The sequence below is a fragment of the Neopelma chrysocephalum genome, unplaced genomic scaffold (genome assembly GCF_003984885.1).
Source record: "Neopelma chrysocephalum unplaced genomic scaffold, ASM398488v2 Primary Assembly neopelma1_82, whole genome shotgun sequence".
NCBI classification, from domain to species: Eukaryota; Metazoa; Chordata; class Aves; order Passeriformes; family Pipridae; genus Neopelma; species Neopelma chrysocephalum.
In genome coordinates, this window is record NW_020897744.1 from 2,753,924 (window position 1) to 2,764,901 (window position 10,978).

The following is a 10,978-nucleotide window of genomic DNA, read 5'->3' on the forward strand; positions in this document are numbered from 1 at the left end:
CTGGCTCTTCTCAGGGCCGAGCTTCAAAATACAATAGGGGCAGCAAAACTCTCATTACTGACTTGCCACTTCACCTTTCAGATTATTTACTTCAATTTTGGAGCTCCAAATGTCTTTTTATTGTGAATGTTCTGCTTATGCTCATCTTAGAACCTGTAGAGCATCTCATGTGCACGCAGAACCCCTCTGCAAGGAACACTGCAATGCACCCCTTTGAAATAAACATAAATACATTTAATAACATTTTTATGATGTGCTGGTGGGTAACTCTTGATTTACTTGTGGTCTTGAAAACCACCAAGTCAGATTCCATTCCCTGTCCCCCTTCTGTGTTCACTCAGGGACTGAACGTCACGGTGCTTTTTGAAGTGAATCTCCCAGATGTTTGTTTCTCATGGAGCTTTTTGACTTTCTCCCCAGGCACAAACTCGCCGACCAAAAGACGCGGAAGTCCCTGGGGCGGGAGGAATTCCGGCTCTCGCACTACGCTGGGGACGTCACCTACAGTGTGGCAGGTGAGTCTGTGCATCACCTTCCTCCTTTCCTCCTCCTCCCATGCTGTGCCCTTTGAGTGAGAACAGCTTCACTGTGTAGTAAAGAAAAATCTGGGCATAGAATTTTTCCTGCCCTGAAGTTCCCGTTGAACAGCAGTGGGAGCCTGAGTGGTTTCTTTTTCTTCCAGGTTTTCTAGATAAAAACAATGATCTTCTCTTCCGGAACCTGAAGGAGGTGAGTGTGGGTAGAGGATGTTTCCAGCACCCTGCAGAATGAGCAGTTGGGTTTAAAATGGGATGGACCTGAGGGAAAAGATTCTTCTAGACTCCACCTGGAGAATGTGTCCATAAGTCTGTGCTATGAAAAGAGCAGTGGAGGTGCCCGACGTTCATTTTATTATTAAAAAGCAACACAAACCAAAAAACCCCAAACAAAACCAGTTTTTGTCCCATGTTTCTCTGGTAGTTCACTGAGGAATGGTCTGTACTTTATCTCTGAAAACCTATCTCTCTCTGCAGACCATGTGCAACTCTGAGAACCCCATCATAAACCAGTGTTTCGACAGGACAGAGCTGACAGACAAAAAGAGACCTGAAACGGTAGGAACACGAGAGCTGGAGGGAAATGGGGCTGTTTTCTCTTTTTAAAGACATGAGCTCTCTAACATGGTGATTCCAATGAGAGCCCCTCACATTCGAAGCTGGGAACCCGAGTTTTGCAGTCACCAGCTCTAAGTCATTGCTTCATACATAGTTTTCCTTTCTCTTAGGCAGCAACTCAGTTCAAAAACAGCCTCTCCAAACTCATGGAAATCCTGATGTCCAAAGAACCCTCCTACATTCGTTGCATGAAACCCAACGATGCTAAACAGGCTGGTATGACCCTGGGGACTCTTCTTTGGCAGATGTAGAGCAGTAGATCCCAGTCAGTGAGGCACAGAAAGGAGCAGAAATGAAGTCCTGCAAGATTTGTTCATTTTGGGTCTGTGCCAGAGCTTCTCACAGGGAGGTGGTGGCAGTGCCAGCAGCCAGGAATTGGAACAGGAGCACTGGTCTTGGGTGAAGTAGGGTCATGGTTAAAGTAAAGAATTATTAATCTATATAAGTGTCCTTTAGTGACCTTTATTCTCCCTCATTTTTTGTTCCTGTGTGCATAGAACATCCTCAAGGAAAACTTTGGTTTGGAACTAAATATAAATTATTAAAAAGGGATGGGGGGAAGGCAGGAGACACAAAGTTATGTGGGAATTGCACTGCAAGGGTGGGTTAGGGGTTAAAGATGATTGTGTAAGATACAACAAGAGCTGAGCATTCCCCTTCTCCAGGTGAAGGGGCAGCCACACACTGATCATGTTTCTCTATTTTCCTGCTCTCTCCAGATCGATTCGATGAAGTTCTTATCAGACACCAAGTGAAGTACCTGGGGCTGATGGAGAACCTCAGGGTGCGCAGGGCTGGCTTTGCATATCGAAGAAAATATGAAGTTTTCCTGCAGAGGTAAAATTACCTTGGACTTCTTTCCACTGCTGCTGCCTCTCCCTGCTCTTCCTTCCACCAATGCAGAGGCTGGGGAGTCATTCTCAACAGCACAGAGGCAGCCCTAAAACCTCACAGACCTGTTTTCTAGAGGGGGCCTCTCTCCCTTCCCGTGGCCTCTGTCCCTTCTTCTGGGATTGGAGTTCTCTGCCTGAGGTTTCTTCTCCTGCCAATTTGCAGGTACAAGTCGCTGTGTCCGGAAACGTGGCCCACGTGGGACGGGAGGCCCCACGACGGGGTGGCCGTGCTGGTGAAGCACCTTGGCTACAAACCAGAAGAATACAAAATGGGACGGTTAGTTCTTCTGTATTCTTAATTTGAGGTTATAAATCATCAGCTGTCCATGTAATGGCTCTTAAATAAGGCTTCTCTACCCAGTGGGCGAGGGAAGGATTACGGAGCCCAAAGAGGACGCCAAGGGTAGAAAGGAAACTTCTCCAGCATGTTAAATGTAATTCTACATTTCTGTTTCTAGAACAAAGATTTTTATCCGCTTTCCCAAGACCTTGTTTGCAACAGAAGATGCTCTGGAAGTGAGGAAGCAGAGTCTGGGTGAGACACACTGCAGTAGCTGTCTCGTTTCTCATTATTTTCTTTGCTATTTGTTCAGGGAGGGATTTCTGTTTAAAAAGTTGAGTTTTTTTCTACCAAAACTTGCTTGGTGACAATCACAAACTCCTGTTTTGTCTTGCAATTTCAGCAACAAAAATGCAGGCCACGTGGAGAGGTTTCTACCGCCGGAAGAAATTCCTGACCATGAAACGCTCAGGTACGAGAGACACAGAGAGAGAGACGTTCCCCCAGCAGCCCCCAGAGCAGTTCCATGTGCTGGTGCTTTTTACTGACATTTATCCAATGGTTCATATTGTTAAAAACTTACATTATATTCTGTGCCACGCTGAAGGCTGTTTAATTCCAGGGCAGGCTTTCCTGAGCACTCTTCGGTGCCAGCTTTGTCTGGAGTCAGTGTTGGGATGAAGGACCTCACTTAGTGCAAAATCTTTGTGTTGTTTTTAGCCATAACCATCCAGTCCTGGTGGCGGGGGACCTTGGGACGCCGAAAAGCTGCCAAGAGGAAGTGGGCAGTGGAGACCATCAGGAGGTGTGTAAAGAATAGCCCAAACCCTCAAACATCACTTATTCCCTCATAATAAGACGCAAAAAATAAAACTTTGTCACTACAGTATCTGGAGTTTTTTAAAAAATAAATTACAACTATTAAATAAAGCCTAGAAAATTGGATTGAAAAGGACCTTTAAGTATCACAAGCTTTGGACGTCACTTTTCAAATTTTCTAATAATATCTTCTTCCTCCTCAGGTTCATTAAAGGTTTCATTTACCGGAACCACCCTCGGTGCCCAGAGAACGAGTATTTCCTCGATTACATCCGCTACTCCTTCCTCATGAACCTCAAACGTAACCTGCCAAAAAATGTCTTGGATAAGTCCTGGCCAACTCCTCCCCCGTCTCTCTCTGAGGTGGGAATGGCTGCCCTGGGATCTGGGGAATCACATACGTGGAATGGGGGAGAGAAATGGCAGTATTGGGGACCACAGGCCTGAGGGGACCCTCCTGCTCTGAGCAAGAGAACCAGGTTCCACACTGCACCAGCATCCCTGCTGGTGGAATTAATCCAGACAGCAGCTCAGGGGTGTAATCACAGCACATCCGTGAAATCATTAGTTGCAACACCATTTTCTGCTGGTTTTCTCACCCATTTCTGACATTCTCTTCCATTTCTCTCTGGACAAATTCAGCTCCCTCTGGGACAGTTAAATTGGTTGCAATGACAATGTCACTGCCTGTGAGAACATATTAAATGTCCTCTATTGCCATTATTATCCTGCATCTGGCTGAATTGGTTTATCTGATCGAAACAAAATATTGCAGAAAATCCCAGTTACCTTATCCAAAGACCCTTGTTTGGATTGCAGGTACAGCTGGAAGGAAGGAAGGGCACAGCAGTGTAGAGTGGGGGGATCCTGATATTTATTCCCCCTTCTGAAGCAGCTGGAGAATGTCACAGGGCAAACTCTCATAGAAAGGCGTAAAATAAACTAATTATTTTATTCTAAAAGCGACTCTCAGTCATGAAACAGCATTTTAACCCAGCAGTGCATTCTCTGCAGTTGCTTCTCCTCTGCACTGTTGGGTTTGCCAGCAGCTCTGAGCTGTTTATTATAAATTTATTATCAATTCCCTTGTGATTTCCCCCTCAGGCGTCGCAGCTCCTGCGCCGGCTGTGCCTGCAGAACATGGTGTGGAGCTACTGCAAGAGGATCAGCCCCGAGTGGAAGCAGCAGGTACGAGGCATCCTTTAGGGTGTTTCCCAAACCACACTGACATTCCCAAGAGCAGAACTCAGCATTGTTGACTGCAAGGAATGAAGGAGAGGAGCAGCTGGATGGGAGGGGCAGGGGAGGCACAGTGGGGAGGTGGAGGGGCTCGTGAATTGCTGCATTCTGGGGTGGTGTTACAGCTCCACAGGAACACTGTCATTGATTTTCCCTTAGGTTAGAGACAAAGCACTAAAGGACTGGAATGTGTATAAAAGAAAACCCATTCTATACGTATTTGAATATGTACTATTTAAGCAGTTTGTGTAGCCAAGCCCCTACATAATTTCTCTAGTGAAAGGCCCTGTTATTCTGCCCATGGAAGATAAAAATGTAAGAAGCTGCATTATTCTGCCTGTACCATGTAAAGTAGAGAGTAAGAGTGCTGCAGACACAAACCCAGTCATATTCCAAACAGAGAAGTTACATGAACAGTTCCAGCTGCTGTTGCAACTGAAAAAATGATACTGAGATTTGATTGATCTTAATAATGGAAATGTAGGGGGAAGGAATTTTTATAAATATAAATTTTTATATTTTGATATTAAAAAAAGGCTCAGTAAAGAGACATAAGAGGAAATGTAGGCAACAAACAAGTGGGATGTAACTGCAGTAGCTGCCATGAAGGTTTTTCATTGCACATTGTCTCACCTTCTGAGGGCTGCAGTGCATCAACACCTGTAAGGAGAGGCTGTGTCTGAGCCCGTGATTAAGGACAGGGGATTAACACCAGCTCAGCAGAACACTTGCTTTCCCTCAGCAAACCAGACTCACTAATAATGAGGATCTTTTATCCCCGTTTTTCCCTGTAAATCGTCTCAGGTCCCTTGTCCTGTCTCACAGCACCCACAGCATTTGCCCCCAGTAAAGCAACGGGGTTTCCTGTTTCCCCAGTCACTGGTGTTGTTCTTGCTGTGAGGGAGCCCAGAGCACAGATCATGCAGTGTGGGGTGACTGTCCTGGAACTCTGCCACCTCAGAGGGACTAAAGGCTTATGGTGACTAATCATCCAAACAGGAACTCCCAGGGCCATACGGTGCCTAATGGAATTGTGCTGTTTGTCAGGATAAGGTGGGGAATATTGAGCAGATCAGAGAAGGTGTTACACAGCGCTGATAAGGACATGACTTTTGTCAGTGCTTCAAGTAAAGATACTGCAAGGCTTCAGTGAGAAAGAAAAGTAAGTCTGAAGCATTAAAAAACCCATAAGGAATAGAGCAGAAGAGCAAACTGTGAAGCTTAAGGGGAAGAGGTTGAGAGAAGCTCTGCAGTGGGAGAATTCTGAGACTTTTTAAACATGGGCATTATTAAAATCCAGAGACTATGTGTCATGTCCAGATAAATTCAAACAGGAAATGTAATATTTACTTAAGAAAGAGAAAGGAAAAAAGGGTGACAGATGTATGGAATATTGATGTGATTTTGTGACTGGTATGATTCAGGAGGTCAGAACTAGATGACAATTGTTAATAAAACCAAAAAGGGAACATCTCTTTTAAGACAAATGTATCTTTTTAACAAGGAGAAATCTTAAACTAAACAAGAATTCATCTTTTGTCCTTGCAGTTGGAACAGAAAGTAATTGCCAGTGAGATTTTCAAGGGTAAAAAAGACAATTACCCTCAGAGTGTTCCCAGGCTCTTCATCAACACTCGACTGGGTGAGTAGGTGTTGCCAAGTTTAACAGGAGGAAGGAAGGGGGGGATTCGTCTGCTCTTTCTTGCTAGAAATTTCTTTCTGACCCCCACCTTTTTGGTTTTAATACAGGTAAGGAAGAAATACATAATAAAGTCCTTCAGGCTTTAGAAAACGAAGCACTTAAGGTGAGATATGTATCCCAATACTTTTGTCAAGCTTCCAGAGTTATTCAGCAGAAGAGATTAGATTTCTGAAGAAAGTGCAGCAAGAACTTTACATTGTATGAAGCTTGTAATACTTTGGAGGATAGTCTGTGGGAAAAGCTGATGGCTCAGAAAGTGGAGATTTGGGCAGTTTAATTGTGTCAGTTAAGAAGTGAAGGGGTTGCAGCTGGAGAGGAAGGGAGAAACCTGCAGAGACTGACACTGGGGGTTTCCAGGCCCCCAGCCCTGACAGCTGCAGCCCCCACGGTGCTGCTGGGAACTGCTCGGGGCCAGCAAGGAAGTTCTGCCCCAGGGAACGGGACTCAAAAGAATGATCTCCTTCATTCCCAGTTTCCCAAGCACTGGGCTGTGCCTCCTGGGCGCTCTCTGGGCTGCAGCTGGTTCCCCAAGCTGTGTTTTGGCCCTGCTAACCCTTGTTTCAGTATGCAGTGCCTGTGGTCAAGTACGACCGGCGGGGGTACAAAGCCAGGCCACGGCAGCTGCTGCTCACCCAGAGCGCTGCCATCGTCGTGGAGGAGTCCAGGATCAAACAGAGGATCGACTACACCAACCTCACAGGTGGGAATGGGCACGGAAACAGGCTCCCTGCACTGCCCTCAGTTCAGTAATACTAATCCAAGATCCAGTTTGTCTGTCCTGGGCAAGAACAGAATTATCCGATCCTGGACAAGAATGGAATTGTCTGATCCTGACAAGCATTTCAAGTCTGTAATATCTTGAAATTGAGTTTTTCTGAAATTAAATTCCGTAAAATGTCACAGAAATTACTCAATTCATCTCCCTTAAGTAATTTCCCAATTGCACTGCCCCAGCACGGGGGAGTTGCACCATTATTGCACAGCAGCTGCCTGGGACACTGCTGCAGCTTTTGGCACTCGAAATATCCACCAGGGACTTGATCCTTTTGGAGAGGGAACGTGGTCAGAGAGGGAAAACTGCCGAGTCTGGTGCAGTGTGGTCATTATAGGCTTTGGCTGAAACCTCTCACTTCAGCCCCTTGCAGCCCCCTCAGCCTCTCTGCTGCCTTGTCAGTGCAGCCCCTCAGCTGTCGGGTCTCTGTGTGGGAACAGTTGCTGCATTCCTGGGAGAGGTGGTGGGACACTCCCAAGGTCCCAGCAGTGCTGGTGCCACATGGCCTCTCTCTCCCACAGGCATCTCCGTCAGCAGCCTGAGCGACAACTTGTTTGTGCTGCACGTGCACTGTGAGGACAACAAACAGAAGGTAGGGGAGCTCCTTCATCCCTCCTCCAGCCACCTCTGGGAAAGGTTTGAAAGGCACAGAGAGCAGATCCAGCTGGGAGGAGGGGAGGGGACACACAGGTGACAGGGGTGTAGCTGTGTGCCAGCTCTAAGGGCCCTTTCACTTCTATTCACTTGTGCTCACAGGTGGGGTTCCCCACTGGTTGTTCCCCAGCGGGGTCAGTGCTGTCCCTTGTCCCCATTAGTGGTACCTGGTGGATGAATTGACTGCCACAGGTGCAGTGTGACCCACTGAGAGCCCCACCAAGCCTGGTCCCCTTGGAGGATTGGTTTTCCTTTCTCATCTGTGACAGGAGATGGCTCTGTGCCTGTTCATTCCAGCGCAGTGATTTTGGTGCAGTGACACCAAAGCCATGATCCTAAACCATGGTCTCTCCTCCCAGGGAGACGTTGTCCTGCAGAGTGACCACGTGATCGAGACACTGACAAAAACAGCCATCCTGGCTGACAAAATCAACAATGTCAACATCAACCAGGGCAGGTGAGTGACACCAGGGCCCTCCCGGGGCCCCCCTTGGCTCTGCTTCAGCACTAAAGGGCTACAGAAACATTCCTGTACCCCATCAAAATGCACCAAATACACCTTAACTAAGGCTCCATTTCCTTGAACACACAGATCTGTTGCAGCAAAGCATCAATACAGAGCAGCCACTTACCATTTTTTGTGTGCACTGAGCTCCTGGAGAGTCACACACACTCAGCAGAGCTGTTCTCACCTTTCTCTTCACAGCATAAAATTCACAGTGGGCCAAGGCAAAGAAGGGATCATCGACTTCATCTCGGGCTCAGAACTGCTCATAGCCAAAGCCAAGAACGGGCATCTAACAGTGGTGAGTAGGGGCTGAGCTTCACTTACACTGGATCCAAACCTGGATTTTGGCATGAAATCCTACCTGCACACGTGGGACCTGTGCCATGTGATGTTCTTGCCAACTGCACTGCCCTGGTGTCCCAGCCTTTCCCCCACTTGGAGCTGTGCTCTGTATTTCTGCAGCCCTGAGGGCTTGCCAGGTTTACTCAGGCTCAGCAAGTGACTATCCTGGCACTCACGTTGTATTTCCCCCCAATATTCAGGGCGTTAACACTTTATCCAGAGTAAATCAAATTTTAAATACATTTAAAAACACAGGTAGCAAAAAAAAAAAAATCCTCTCCCCTTCTCAGCTTGTTTGTGGTTGTCCTGCCAGTCAGATACAGTCACACAGCTGATTTATGCACTGTCAGATTAAAGGCTATCCAGAGATAAATCCAGGACAAATCCAGACTGCACTGACTCCCCGTCCAGCGTCAGAGCTGGGAGCTCCCATCAGGACCACAGGCTGCTTGGAACAGCCTCAACTTGAAGATTTTTGGGAACTAGAGCTGTTGCAGCATCTCTGTGTTGAACACTTTCTAACCCATCCCTCTCCTGCAGGTTGCTCCTCGTTTGAATTCCCGATGATGAAGCGTGTCCCTGCGCCAGGACCTTCCCCTCCATGGAATTGGCTGAACATTGTTCCCAGCAAACCCCCCCCTTCCTCGCTTTGCTCTTTCTGTTTATCGTTACCAAAGACCTGCACTTTCAGAACCACCACAAAATACATCCTGCTTTGTCTTACTCTCAAAAGTCCCAAACAAAAGGCCTTCTCTTCTCTTCCTTTCCCAAGTGGCAAACACGGGGTCCAACGCAGCGTCCACAGCTCGGGACATTCAGCTGGGCTTTGAGGGAGAGGGAGCTCTGACTCTGTTAACAGAGTTTAAGCCCCGATGGAAATGACCAAAATTTGTGCTTGTCGTCACCAAAAAGCACAGTCAGAAAACAAGTAACTCTGCTGCTTTCTCAGCCAAACCAGTGAAATGCCAAACTTTGTATTCAGAATGTTTTATGAAGAATTTTGCTCTGAGATGTTTTAATGCTTTGTGTTACAATTTAGTGAAGCCATATTGTGTAAATGAGTAAAACCTGTAAATACTTTATAGCTGAGGATGAGATGCACTACGAGAGATGGAGTTGATGTGGAAACTTATGTAGATTTGGAATTTTTTTGTTGTTTTTAGTTTATGGTTACAAGGTATTAACCTGAAAAACCCATCATGCAACTTTCTCACTGATCTGGATCCAGAGACTTTTACCTTTTTTTTGAAGTCAGCTGTCCCATTTCTTGCTATTTTTATACCGTAGGAATTTTTCATATCCACACAAACACAGTCTAATAAAAACTGCAGAGGTTACCACTGCTTTGTGCATCTCCAGACTGGCAGTGCAGCCTGTAGTCCTTGGCCATGGGATGGGCACAAGCTTTCCCTCCTGCCTGGGAGTCACCACTGCCCTTCCCCACCCAGCTCAGAGCAGCACGTTCAGGAAAAACGGCTTTTCCTCTTGTTTTTAGCGATAACTGGAAGTTTGAGTTCCCGCAGTATTTATGTCGATGCCTCAGTGCTGCCTTACAAGGGAGGGCTGGCTCAGCCCTGCTGCTGCTCCCCAGCTCCAGGGACACACTTGGAGCACTCAGACCACAGCAGAGGTTCACCCTCAGCACCTTCACTTTAAACCCAAACGGCCACAGGGTGCACGGCTCCGTGTGGGATTCCTGCTGCCTGCACACCACAGCTCCAGACCTCAGTGCATCCTGCACTCCAACTTGCCTTAGGAATCCTTCCCATTCCACCTCTATCCTGACTCAGTAGCACAAACAGCTACAGCCAAGCCCTGACTGAGATCTAACCCAAAGTGCTGCCTCTCACCCACTCACCCACCATCGGCTCCGGCTCCTCCACTCTAGTTCCTGACATGATGCCGCTGTCAGGCCTGGAATGCCGGATCCACTGCGGGCCATTCCCAGCCCTGTGCTGCAGTGTGTATATACAATGCTGTCTATGCTGGTCTATAACCCCTTCCAGACTACACTGAATAAATTTTTACAAAAAAACCAACACCCCTTGTCTTGGTTGTGGAAGTTTCCTCACCCTTTCTGATGGGCAGGCTCTGCCCCAGCCCTGCTGCACCTCTGGCTCTTGGGCCCATCTGTCTACACAGAGCAGTCCTGCTGCTGTCCAGGACAAGGTGCAGGTTATTCCTAGAGAAAACTTTCTAGGACTTTGTTTTTCAGTCCTTTTCTAGGACTAAGATTTTCCATCAGCTTAGCAGGATGAACAGCAAGATACATGGATAGAGAAAAAGGAAACAGGGTAACTGGAATGGATGAGGAGTGCTGTAACAGCAGGTGAGTGGAAAGCACCAACCAGCTCATGGGTTTTATACATTTAGGTAGGGAAAGGCTGGATCAGGGTGTGGAAGAGCCTCTGCCTCCCCCAGTGCCCTGCAGGCTGTTCCCAGAGCTGCTCCCACAGCAGCACAACTCCCACGTCAGAGCAGCTCTTCCTTATCTCATGGCTGAAGAACAAGGCTGTCCCTGCTCACTCTGTCTCCCCCTCCAACTGTTCCTACCACAAGCAACAAAACAAAAGTTACTCTTCCCGAAACAACTAAAACCTAAAAGAAAGCCATAA

At 47.2% G+C, this 10,978-nt stretch overlaps 1 protein-coding gene across 5 annotated transcripts in view; it reads left to right on the top strand.

Annotated features, from left to right (window-relative positions):
* MYO1C (myosin IC) overlaps nt 1-10,402 on the top strand; it is a 54,863-nt gene extending 44,461 nt beyond the window's left edge. For all 5 annotated transcript variants that reach the window (XM_027691196.1, XM_027691194.1, XM_027691197.1 and 2 more), the window contains exons 15-32: nt 421-515; nt 683-729; nt 1,014-1,094; nt 1,265-1,370; nt 1,874-1,991; nt 2,211-2,324; nt 2,506-2,582; nt 2,731-2,799; nt 3,048-3,132; nt 3,350-3,509; nt 4,251-4,334; nt 5,934-6,027; nt 6,135-6,190; nt 6,652-6,787; nt 7,381-7,451; nt 7,873-7,970; nt 8,220-8,319; nt 8,904-10,402. In XM_027691196.1, the coding sequence (XP_027546997.1) occupies nt 421-515; nt 683-729; nt 1,014-1,094; nt 1,265-1,370; nt 1,874-1,991; nt 2,211-2,324; nt 2,506-2,582; nt 2,731-2,799; nt 3,048-3,132; nt 3,350-3,509; nt 4,251-4,334; nt 5,934-6,027; nt 6,135-6,190; nt 6,652-6,787; nt 7,381-7,451; nt 7,873-7,970; nt 8,220-8,319; nt 8,904-8,930 (1,618 nt within the window). In that variant the 3' untranslated portion in view covers nt 8,931-10,402. The remainder of the gene's footprint in view (nt 1-420; nt 516-682; nt 730-1,013; nt 1,095-1,264; nt 1,371-1,873; nt 1,992-2,210; nt 2,325-2,505; nt 2,583-2,730; nt 2,800-3,047; nt 3,133-3,349; nt 3,510-4,250; nt 4,335-5,933; nt 6,028-6,134; nt 6,191-6,651; nt 6,788-7,380; nt 7,452-7,872; nt 7,971-8,219; nt 8,320-8,903) is intronic.
* The last annotated feature ends 576 nt before the right edge of the window (nt 10,403-10,978 follow it).